The sequence below is a fragment of the Gymnogyps californianus genome, chromosome 5, assembly GCF_018139145.2.
Source record: "Gymnogyps californianus isolate 813 chromosome 5, ASM1813914v2, whole genome shotgun sequence".
NCBI classification, from domain to species: Eukaryota; Metazoa; Chordata; class Aves; order Accipitriformes; family Cathartidae; genus Gymnogyps; species Gymnogyps californianus.
The window spans coordinates 46,737,135-46,749,527 of NC_059475.1; the positions used below are offsets into that span (position 1 = coordinate 46,737,135).

The 12,393-nt window shown below is 47.6% G+C and overlaps 1 protein-coding gene across 1 annotated transcript; it reads left to right on the forward strand.

Annotated features, from left to right (window-relative positions):
* Nucleotides 1–408: 408 nt before the first annotated feature.
* AHSA1 (activator of HSP90 ATPase activity 1) lies at nucleotides 409–6,735 on the forward strand. The gene is made up of 9 exons (XM_050897314.1): nucleotides 409–642; nucleotides 986–1,176; nucleotides 1,354–1,436; nucleotides 2,099–2,216; nucleotides 3,880–3,968; nucleotides 4,298–4,432; nucleotides 5,198–5,299; nucleotides 5,831–5,882; nucleotides 6,325–6,735. The coding sequence occupies exons 1-9, from the start codon at nucleotides 563–565 to the stop codon at nucleotides 6,495–6,497; spliced, it is 1,023 nt and encodes a 340-aa protein (XP_050753271.1). The 5' UTR covers nucleotides 409–562; the 3' UTR covers nucleotides 6,498–6,735.
* The last annotated feature ends 5,658 nt before the right edge of the window (nucleotides 6,736–12,393 follow it).

Genomic DNA, 12,393 nt, shown 5'->3' on the forward strand with positions numbered 1-12,393 from the left:
GCCCCGCCGCCCCCCGGTCCCGCTCACCGCCCCGCGCCTCCTCTCCCGCGCCAGGCACCGCCACCAGCAGGGCACGGCACGGCAGGGGAGGGGAGGGGAGGGAAAGGGAGGAAGGGCGGCTGCCGCGCAGGGCACGCCGGGACAGGTAGTCTCCTCGCCGCGGCCCGGCCCGGCGTTTCCCCGCTCGCGCACTACGAGTACCGGCGTGCCCCGCGCGCCGCGCTGCCGCGGGGGCCGGACTACAAGTCCCAGCGGGCCGCGTGTGGCGGTGGGCGTTCGGGCTGGGTGCTGAGGGCTGGGCTGCCGGATTCGGCGCGGCTCCCAGGCGTGGCGCGGCTCCGAGGCGTGGCCGGCTCCGGGAGCTGCCGGCCGGCGGGGACGGGGTGGGAGCTCCAGCTGGAGGCGGTGCGGCGGAACCAAGAAGCCAGGCCGCGCGCGAGGCGGGGGAAGGGCGCCGGAAGGGACCGTGCCGGTGACGGAAGCCGGGAGGTGGCGCGGCGGCCGGCGGTTCTAGCAGTTTCCACGGGCGGTCGGCGCGGAGGAGGCGGCGGCGGCGGTCCCGATGGCCAAGTGGGGGGAGGGAGACCCGCGCTGGATCGTCGAGCAGCGGGCGGACGCCACCAACGTCAACAACTGGCACTGGTGAGCGGGGCGGCCCGGCCGGCCGGCGCCGAGACCCGCCCGGGCGGCCCCGCGGGAGGGGATCTTCCCTCCCTCCCCTGTGTGTGTGTTGGTGGTGAGGTGGGGGTGTCCGGGCTGCTGCCCCGGGAAGGCCCCCGCCTCCGCGTGTGTGGGTGTGGGTGCCCGAGCCGGTGTGTTGGGGGTGCGCGGGGAATGCCTGGGTGGGTGCCCTGGGGAAGGGCTGTGTGTGTGTGTGTGTTGGAGCGGGGCAGGGAGGGAAGTACCGAGGGAAGGCTGGATAGTCCCGGCGTGTGCTGGCGGTGTGGCCTGTCCCGGATTCTTACACTGCTCGGTATTCTCGCAGGACGGAGCGGGATGCCTCCAACTGGTCCACAGAGCGGCTGAAAACTCTCCTCCTGCCTGTCAGGGTGGAGAGTGAGGAAGGGGCTTGTGAGGTGACAGAAGTGAGCAAACTGGATGGAGAGGCCTCCATTAACAACCGCAAAGGCAAACTTATCTTCTTCTATGAGTGGGCTATCAAGCTGGCATGGACTGGTGAGTGTTGCTCTCTCCTCCTGTTTCAAGACCAGATTCAAGTGAAAGATTAAGGATAGTTATCTGATTTGGGAAATAATAGTAAAGAGAAGTATTGTATTGTGAGACAATACAAGTTTGCTTTTACAACAAGCAGAGTAAGAAATGTTGATCTGAACAACATAATTGTAATTGCAGGCACCTCAAAGACAGGAGTGAAATACAAAGGTTATGTGGAGATTCCTAATCTCTCAGATGAAAATGACATCGATGAAGTTGAGGTAAGCACAACTAAAGGCTAATACTGCTGGCTGTATGGCTGTTCTAACAGGAATTCTCACAGTATTAATATTTCCTTCCATGTTACCTTTTTAAGAACATTTGTGTAGAACTCTTTTAGTGTTAGAGACTGCTTAAGTTAATAGAATCATAGAATCGTAGAATGGTTTGGGTTGGAAGGGACCTTAAAGATCATCTAGTTCCAACCCCCCTGCCATGGGCAGGGACACTTTCCACTAGACCAGGTTGCTCGAAGCCCTATCCACCCTGGCCTTGGACACTTCTGGGGATGGGGCATCTGCAGCTTCTCTGGCCAACCTGTTCCAGTGTCTCACCACCCTCACAGTAAAGAATTTACCCTCTTTTGGTTTAAAATTGTTACCCCCCATCCTGTCATTATACTCCCTGATAGAGTTCCTCACCATCATGTTGTGTCTTTATCAAATTAATTCCCGTCTTCTAGATATAAGGGCTCTACAGTACATGAAGGTATTTAGGTACATGCGTACATTACTGTAGGCTGAGAGAGAAGTGCTGAAAGATTAATAAAGCTGCACTGCTGCTTGTGAAAGTTTAGCCAAAGTCTAACTGTGATGTTGAATTGAGTAATAAAAGGACCATGCAAGTATGGCTTTGTTAATCAGCACTTGTCCTTCTTGTTTAGATCCATGTCAGCCTTGCCAAAGACGAGCCTGACACTAACTTGAAGACCCTGATGAAGCAAGAGGGTGCAAAAAAAATAAGAGATGCAATGAAAACTTACATCAGCACTCTCAAAACAGGTATGTAACTGAGAGAGAGAAGTGTTATGGGAACCCATATGGGCTAATGCTAAAGAAGGGATGGGGGTAACGAAAGGAGTGAATGTTAGTTCCTCACCCCATCTCGACAGGAAGGTGTCAGAGCAACAACAGTAACTTTTCTGTCTCTTTTGAAAATGGTTAGCATTTGGCAAGAAGCACTTCTGTCTCTAGACACTGTAGCACAGCGCAGAAAGATTGTTTTTGGTGATAACCCAATAATAAACAGCATTTTTGGATTTATGTTTTAAAACTGAGAATGTCCTTCACACGCTGAAGCTCAGCTATAGAGAAAATAAAGCCAGAAAAATGTGTTTGCTACCCCAGTGACACAGAGTATCAGTCACTGCATGTGGCACAATCTGGCCTTTAGTTTGCTTACTCACTTGGAAGGTGAGATCTTCTCTCTAGTTTCTTGTTTTTTCTCTTTTGCCACACTAGTAAAGGCATTTAGTGTTACTTGGATTTGAGAATAACTGACAACTGGAAATTGCTCTGCAGGTTTTGTTGGTGTCATTGAATGAGCTGTCTCAGCATCTGGATCAAAATTATTTTTTTTCGAGGATAAATCTGATTCCAGCAGTTGGAGTTAAATCAGTGTGCTTTGGTTAAGTTTGGCTTTGCTCTCTAGTACAGGCTGGGAACGCTACAGTTGCTTTTTATATCCATTTACCTGTATTACACTACACGTGCTAGATATTCAAGTTTTGCTGAGTACAAACCACCACTGGTTGCTGTTTTTCCAGGATCAAACTTCTGTACCCTTGGGTTTTTTCAGGCATTTTAGTGTTTGGGGTGGGAGATGCAGGAAGACGAGAATGTTATTCAGGAAGAACTGTATGATCTTGTGGACTGGAACAAATAAGAATAGGTGGGAACTAAGTATTGTGGGATACAAGATCATACACATATAATAAAGTTCCATTATAATGGAATTTTGCCAGTTTGAACACATGGAGAGGAAGGAGAAAGAGCAAACTGTTTTATAATTGGTAAAGGCAGAAGTGATAGAGCTGGAGAAGAAGCAAACATGGTGCTGAAAGAGTCTGAAGCTTCTGGTGGAGTTAGCTAGTGCTGCTGGACAGGGCACTGGTGAGACCTCCCCTGAGTTTCTGTGTGTAGTCTTGGCATCTGGTGTCAAAAAAGATAAATCGAAGATGGAGTTAGAAGTAACTTTATTGTGTACTACAGTGATATGAGAAATGGAGAGCCAGTCAAAGAAATGGAAAAGCTTGGTATGGTTTGTCTAGCCCTGCAAGATAAAAGTATTTGAGATGTGATTGCTATTTCTATTAGAAGGTGAGAGAGGAAAAAAGCTACATAAGTGTAAGGCTAATGTTAATATGAGAGCAACATGTGGAAGATAGTGGTTGGTATGTCTAGCCTAGGAAGAGCAGGTAAGTTCCTAAGTGTTAGTATAGGCAGGTTCTGATACAGCCTTCAGTGGAGAGTAGTGAGGGCAAGAAGAATTAATTGCTTGTAAAAAGAGGTCTGTTTACCTTTTTTTAAAACTGTTTCAAGTCGTGGGTGCTAGCAAGAGCTGGGGAGAAACCAGGAGGCCCTTTTTGATTGTGTATTTCAAAGAACGGTTAAAAGGTTTACTTGATCTTTTATTAGTTTCATGGGCGCATTCCTGTCTTTCCAGAATTCACCCAGGGCATGATTTTGCCCACAGTGAATGGTGAACATATGGAGACAACAACTCAGGTGGCTCCTAAAGCAGAAGACCGCAAGGTAAATAAAACTGTGCAAACATGCTTTTGGATCTGTGAAGAAAGGTACACAGTATTAGATTCCGGGGCTTACAGGAGTAACCTATGCTGTTTATAGGATATATATATTCAGGAAGTGGCAATCTGTGGTGTAGGCCTGACTGTTTCGATTTGCAGCACACGGTATTTCTTAATTCAAGCAGAGCAATAAATCTGCTTTTACACTCAAATATGGTTGTACCTAATTACATCTTTACCAAAGGCCTTTGTTTTTTCCCTTGGATATGTGAACCACTTGAGTTCTTTGTGAAAAAAGTATGTGTGTGTTTGTTTTGCTTATTGTTTTGTTAGATGGCCGCTAGCAGCAGTACTGCTACATCGCAGTCCAAATCCATAGGAGTCAAGATCCCTACATGTAAGATCAGTTTGAAGGACACCTTCTTAACATCTCCTGAGGAGCTCTACCGGGTATTCGTTACTCAGGAGGTAATGCCAGGCTTGTTTTGAGAATTGTTCTTTGCACATAGGAGATTGTTCCTAAGAAGCTTTTTAAGGCATTCTGTAGGACACTCGCAATCCATGAGAATGGAATAAGAAAGCTGGTGTAGAGAACAGTTGCTTAAAGCTCGCGTGTGCATCTTTTCACACAGTTGACAAGAGAGGATTAATGCCAGCCAGAAGCCAGTTCCAGACTGCTGTCAGCACCTATCTAGGTGTATCCCTTACTGCATGTGGTCAGATCTCTTGGGATTTACAGTTGTGTGCTTTTTGGTTTTGTTTTTTCCTTTTAAGGTTAGGTGGTATCAACGCATACTTCGGGAATAGCTTCCCCTCTCCTGCACGCTATTATATAGTTTAAGAAGAGAGAGCAGCATTGTATCATTATTTGAACGTGGTCTTAGTCTTTTGTTCCTCCTTTTTTAAAAAAAAAAAAAGGCAAAAATATGTGCTTCTCTTAGAACTACATTTCATTAAGGAATCAACAGAGTAAATCAAAGTGTGGCTTACAGAACACTGCATAGAATATGAAAGCTAGGGGTTCTTTTCCCTTGGCAGGCAGAATGCTGCTGTAGCGGCTATGACCTTGCTTTTCTGGCCAGGGCAGTGTTTTTGTCTCTTCTTGATGAAGACCTTACGCTATTGACTTACCTCCTCTTCCAGAACTTTTGTAGCTGGCTGGGAGGCAGTAGGCAACAAGTTTGCAAGCAGATAATGTCAAGTAATACAGGTCTTCTCCTGAATTCTTTTCAGATGGTCCAAGCTTTCACCCACGCACAAGCTGCCTTGGAGGCTGATAAAGGAGGCAAGTTTCAGTTGCTGGATGGCAGTGTCACAGGAGAGTTTGTTGACCTAGTAAGTACTAACTAGTGCAGGTGTATCTTGCTCAGGGGCGGCCTTTTTTATTTTTGAGGTATCAGTTCTGTAACTGCTTCAGTTAGCTAATTGTGGAGTTCTACGTGGTGCCCAATAGTTATCTATAGTCGCTGTGGCTATTGAAGCGTTCCTTATATTGTGGATTAATGTATGGGACTTCAGTCTGGGGAGAAAATCTGGCTTCATCGTGCACCTCCCCTATCTTTGTGTGATTTTACTTATTTATTAGGGGTTGGAGGGCTGTTAAAGATAGTGACTGACCCTTTTCATCTTTAGCCCTCCTACCACTAAAGTCTTCTGGACAGGGACACTGTCTCAGTGTTTGGGGCTGTACTATGGCCTACCTTTCTAGAAGAGGAGTGGAAAGAAAAGGACACTTAAAATCTCTTTCCCTCTGTGTGTGTGTGTTTCTCAAGGGGTCTCTAAGGCTTCAGATCAACACAGTTTAGTTGTTTTCTATTAGACTGCAGGATTTGCAAAAAATTACTACTCAGTCTTTCTCTTTTCAAGGTCCCTGAGAAGCAACTTGTTATGAAATGGAGATTTAAATCTTGGCCAGCTGGTAAGTAGTCCAAAAATGGACTATGGTATTACAGCCCTTGCCTGTGTTTGAAGAATTCCAGTCCCATTTGCCCCACTGCACTCTGGCTCGTGATTGGGGAGCACACGGTGTTCTGGGAGCTGCACCAGCCTTATCCCAGCTTCATATCCCACACGATCGGGTCAGAATCATCAGCCACCGCTGAGAGCAGCGGCCAGGGATTAGGAGCGATGAAGTAGCAGCTTGCTCAGCTGTGGCTGCAACTGCTTCGAACCCCATGAAGAGGGAGCCCTCTCCTCCCTCTGTTTCTGAGGAAGGCCTGCAGCTGTCATAAATAGATCCTCTGGGAAGGATCCTGAGAAGTCTTTTAAGTGGTGCCATGTGAGAGGAGGAGCAGAGCAGCTCCTTGGGGCAGCATATACTATACTACACGCTGCTGACAGATTTGCTTTGGTTCCTCTAGGGCACTTTGCAACAATTACCTTGAACTTCACTGACAAAGGTGGCGAGACAGAGGTGTGCTTGGAAGGCAAGGGCATTCCTGTCAGTGAGGAGGAAAGAACAAAGCAAGGCTGGCAGCGCTACTACTTCGAGGGCATTAAACAGACGTTTGGCTATGGCGCCCGCTTGTTTTAATACCAGTTGCTGGGAAGGCTCTGCCTGAAGACTCTGCCACGTGGACTGATAAATTTCTCACTTGTCCCTTTCTAATCTTGGCCCTGCTGCCGAGTAAAGTGGGATGACAGGTGATGAGGAAGGCCGTTGAGCAGCACCACTTTCAGTCCCTCACTGCTTTGTGCATGTCTTGTGCTGCAGGGGATTCTCTTACATGTACATACTTCTATTGCTAAATAAACCTAACTTAAAAAAAACACTGTGGAACTTGTGTCCTCAGATTGGCTTGAGTTCAAAGGGTTGGTCGATAGGCTGAGGGAGGGATCTGTCTGGAAAAACACCGATCAATGAGGAGTGCTGATCCCAATGTGATTTACTCCGCACTTCTGGGGGAGTAGAGAGCATGAGCTTGATGCAGTTTTTAGTTTGAGCAGCTGCTCATTTTCTCTCTGCTTTTGATCTGCTGCTAGTAAATGTGTCAAACCCTTCCCATTTCTGAAGGGATCCAAGATCCTGCTCAAGCTATTCCTCTCCGCCCTTGCACATCCCCTTCTTCAAAATAATCCTTTCTTACAATAGCCTGCTCTACAAGAATGCCGATCATTTAGTCACCCGATGTTGAAGACCATCGGCAAACCACTGCTAGGGAAACTTGCACCTACAAAATGGTTCTAGCAGGTTGTGGGGCCCACGGTCAGCTACCTCCAAGAGCTTCAGGCCAAAGCAAACTGTAGACTCTCAATGGGGGTGGGATTTATTTCTGTAAAATAAACATGGTGCAGTACTTTGGCTGACCCTACTTCAGCTGTTGCTTCGACTGGTGATGAAGGGGAAAATCACTTGCTTGTTCTCTCCTGCTAATACAGTTAGTTCCCAGAGATGTCTTCTAAAGCAATGAACTTGATAGGGTAGGGGGGAATCCAGTTCTGGTCAGAAATGTCAATCTGCTTAACCTCAAGGGTGACTGAAGTGCTTGGTTTTCACTTTGAGGCATGAGCTTCTCTTGCATACTTCATTTTCTGCCAGCGTTTTCTGTAGAGCATCCCTAGTAAGCTAGAAGTAATATTACTGGGTAAGAATTACTGTTTGGGGGATTTTTTTATTAAATCTGAATGGCATGTTGTAGCCATCCCCTTCAATAGAGGACGCAGGAAAAAAAACGTTAGTACCTGTTTAAAAAAACCCTAAATGTAATTGTTGGAGTTGTCTTTTAAATTATGGAGAGCATTTCTAGCCTTTTCTGCTCACTATTCCGAAGTGATTATTCATGGTAAAGCGTGTATGGACATCAAGAGTGCGGTATGAAACTAAATTCTATATTGTGTACTTACCCCTGTGCTGACCTGTGACCGTAAAGGAAGTTGTACGAGGACAGGGCACCTGTAGATATGGTAGGGCTTCCCTATGTCCTGCAGGGCTGTCTTCTTTAAAGGACCGTGTGGCTGGGAACAGGGCTGCAGGTATTTTGCCGGGATTCTTATGCACAGATGAACTACTGTATGCATCCGGTAGGCTGTGGGAGTGTAACGTGATGTAAGCACACTGATGTCACTGTGCAGCATGCATGTTTGGTTTGCTGTTTGGGAAATCCCAGACAGAAACATGGGAAACCTTAAACAGCAGGGCTAGCAAGTGTGTTCACAGCCAGGGCAAGAGCTTTGGTAAGAGCAGAAGAGCAAAATGATTTGAAAACTGAAAAAATGAGCTCATTCTAAGTTAAGTGGAGACAAAGTCGACAACTGAATCACGGTGTCCTTGCTGTGCTTCGGCAGCTGTGCCGGCAGCTGGCCGCGCTGCGGCAGCAGTGCTCGCCTACAGCGGGGCTCTGCTGGCACAGCTGCAGAAGGCAGGCCCCGCTAATCACCTGCCGCTGGAAGGTTAGGAAGTGGGACAGGAAGGCAGCTGAAGTGGAATTTTAATTGCCTTCCTTTCATCACAAACAGGGTTTACTTCGGGCGTCCTGCTGCTACTCTAATAGGACACGCTTTGGCCTCAGCCAGCAACCCACATTCATGGGGCTCGTGGACTCAGGGTTTTGCTCGGAGGCCGATTGAGGGCTCTTCTTCCACCAAAACTGACTGCCCTGAGTTATGCTGGTGCTGTCCCAGCCGGCTCCCTGCCCCTCGGGCTGGAAATCGCCATCCCCACAGCAGCAGAACAGGCTGTGTAGCCATGCCTTGGCTGCTGTTCACAACTGAATCTATGGGACTAACCCACTGGTGAAGGAAAGCTTGTGCTAAAAGGCCAGGCTGTGAGCTAGCACTTAGCCTAAGGCACAGAGCGTGTCAGGATATGCTAACTCTAACGAGGCACAGTGGTGGCAAAGCTTACACCACTTCAGCCGTTTACTTGGCGAAGGCGATCTGAGCCTTAAGTCCTTGCATGCTAGTGAAGGTCCCTGCGCTACATCTGCCTGCTCTCAGCAAAGAGACCCACTCCTTCAGCTACAGCTGACAACTGGTGCAGCTATACAGATGCTAATGAGAAACCCCAGACATTTGCTTTACTTGGAAGTGTCAGGAGAGCTGGACATAGTTTGCAGTCCTTCATCTATTATTTGGGGGAGGGAGGGCTATATAAGATGAGGAAGAAAAGCAAGGTCCAGTATACTCCTGCCCAAAGGCTCTTCAAGAATCTGAACTGACACAGGAAAAGAGGGAAAGTCTTGTGAATTAAAGAAAACAAAGGTTAAAAAACCAGAAAACAGAGACAGAAGTAAACAGTGAATTTTTCACAGTGATGAGAGGTCAGAGGTGGATGCTAACTGGCTATGCATGTATGAGGCACGTGGAGAAGATAAGGAGCAACCATCAAGCAACGTAATATGGGGTCCCAACCAAAGGGATTTCTGAACACATTTAGTGAATTCTGGAATTTCTTGCAGCTGGTGATATGGTACCACTAAAAGTTTACATGGATTCCGAACAGGAGTGGAAAATTTCATGGAAGAATAAACCAACCAAGGGCTATTAAACAGAACGACCATCACATCTGGCTCAAGAAGCCTCTTGGCCACCAGCTGCTGGCAACAAGGAAAGTACTTCAGGGAAATAGCAACGCGTGCTTGTCCTTCTCTTTACTCTTCCTTCCAAGTCACCTGCTGTTGACTGCTGTCAGAGACTGGATGCTTGTTTAGGTGGACCTATGTTACAATTCACTTGGCCCTTTCTCATGTGTTTTGATCATTTATGTATGCGAAACTTCTATGGGAAAATCAGGCCACAAATCAAAGAGATTGAAAGCCCCTCGCCTAAGTAACTATTAAAACTGCTTTGAAACATCATCCCAACCCTACTTCAATGGCAAAACAGGAAGAACTTAAATAAAATATTTTTAAAAAAAGCCAAAGTGAAAGTAGTTGGATGTTTCCAGCATGACAGGGCCTGGTGCAGTTTACCCTGGAAGACTTACTTGGGAAAGTGGACCAATCTTTCAGAATTCGATGAGTAATGGGGCTGGGGAGAGGGAAGGAGGAAGAGAGAAAGGTGAGAGACAAGGGAATTAGATCAGTCTGTAACATCAAATCATGAAAAAATACTGAAAAATGCAGTCAGTAACCTGTAAATACTCAGCTAATCAGGTACAAAGTAATGACCAGCACACGTATATCACAGCTACATTAAGCACAACTCATATTGAGTCAACCTAATGCCTTTGGCAAAATATCTGGGCTTTATTAAGACTTTAGGCAATGCTTTATATGATATTTTTATTAGTAAATAATGGAAGGCCTAATAGAGCTGTAATGAAGCCAGTATGTTTCAGTATAGAAGATAAAGTAATTGATAACTTAAAAGTCCAAAATAATTTACATCACCACTGGTGCTGTAAAACCCTTAGAAGACAAGTTTAGGATTGAAAATTATCTTGACCAAGTGGAAAGTGATACAGGAAGGAAAAAAAAAGTATATTTGACCTCACTGAATTGCAAAGTTTTACACTGAGGCAGAAACCACCAGTAACATACGTACAAGAGGGGAAGCAACAGGCTTGGCAGCACATCTGTAAAAGACATTTAAGCTGGGCAGGTTATCGCGAATTTTCAAATGAACGTAAATTTAAAACATCATGGAAGAGAACAAAAGCTGCCTGGGCAGGCTGGGGTTTGTAGGTCTTGTGAAGAAATCTTTCTGTATAGCATTAAGAAAGCCCCAGATAAGATCCTGTGGCTTCAGTTTTGGGCTCCATGCTTCAAGAAAGATGTGAACTAGTTGGAGCAAGCTCAGTGGTGGGCAACGAGACTGACTGGAGGTCTACAAGTACAGCTTCTAAGGAAAGCTTGAAAGAATTGCATTTGTTTAGTGTAGAGAAGAGAAGATGGCGAAGAAGGGAAATAGGGAGTGCAATGATAAAATTCTGAAATACATGAGAGGTAGGAGAAAATAAGGCAATAATATGCTCTCTGTGACCACTGCAGATAAGATGCAGTGGGCTTAAAGTAAAGCAGGAAGGATTTAGATTGGCTGCTAGGAAAGTATTTCTTCCTGCAAGAACAGTAAAGCTGAGGGTTACTGGGGCATCTCCCGTCACTGGAGCGCTTGAAGCCCAGGAGAGAGCGGGACCCTTCGGTGAGGATGATTTGCCCTTGTCCCCATGGTGGGGCTATGCAGTTTCTCGAGACCCCGTCTAAATCTGTTTTCTGTGGTACATCCCCATGTGAGAAGGCTGTGATGCCTGGTGGCAGGGGGGAGACTTTCTCCTGGCTCTTCAGAAACCTCATGGCTGCCCTGCCAGCTGCTGCTCAGCTCCCACAGCACAGACAAGCCCGGCCAGGGTCGGGGCTGGCGTGGCTGGGGACGCTGGCTGGCGGATGGGCTCTGCTGCGGCCCCTGGCCCAGGCGTGACGGTCAAGCTGTGCGGGGCTGTGATCCCTACTGCCGGACTCCCATGCAGTGAGAGAAGAATAGCTGACATGCTTGCAAGGACCTGGAATAAAGCAGGGGCCAGGCACCACCAGCTGGGCTCCTCTCAGGCATTTCAGAGGGGCAGCCGGCTGCTGCGTGGCAGGGAAGGAGGGTGAGACATTCCTTTCCCAACTGCAAATGTGTGGGTCCATCCTCTGTGTAGATGGAGGGAGTAAATCCCATCCCACGGACACGTCGGGCAGGGCTACCCCAGTGTGACTTCGGCATCCCTCCGCATGGCATCAGTGAAAGCGGAGCAGAGGATGGGCTCTGCTGCGTGCTGGGGACGTGCTGGGGGTGATTCTCCACACTCAGGGCGAAAGCAAAGCCCAGGAGACCAGGTCTTGCCACAAGCTCCTGTTCACCCAGTGTTCACGCTGCAGTCAGCAGGGCTACTGCTGAAAAACTGCAGCTAGTGTGATTTTTTTTTTTTTTCTTTTTTTAACTCTTCTACAGAGAAGTTGGCGACTGCGTGCCATGCTGTGCCACCAGCACACCCAGCCCGGAGGGTTGATGTGGCCACACAGTGGGGTGGGTCCCTTTACAGACCAGGTGTTCCTGGGGTATGGGGGTGCCTGAAAGGTTTTTTTTTTCCTTCTTGAGAGCTTCAGTTTTAACTCAAGGTCCACAGACCATCACAACCACACTTTGCTCTTTCCTAGGCTAAGGCCAGGCCTTGCAGTTCAGGTCTGCTCCACAGGCTTTGGCCAAACTCTCCTGGCATTATCATCCTCTGTCTTCTCCTCCCAAAGCAGCTCCTTCTGGGACCAGCTGGGCTTTTTGTGTGCTTTCCAAGAAGCAGATTCTTGGAGCAGGAGCCCTGGAAAAAAGCAGACAGCTAATGGGATCTCTGTTGCTGTAAACACGTTTCTATGAAATTTCACATTCATCCCTGAGAGACGGGCTGCACTCACCCCGCCTGTCCCCCAGGCAGCTGACCACGCACCCGTGCCTTCAAGGCGTCATTCACAGTCAAAAGGTCTTTGCACAGCTTGCTCCTGACTCGTCTGGGG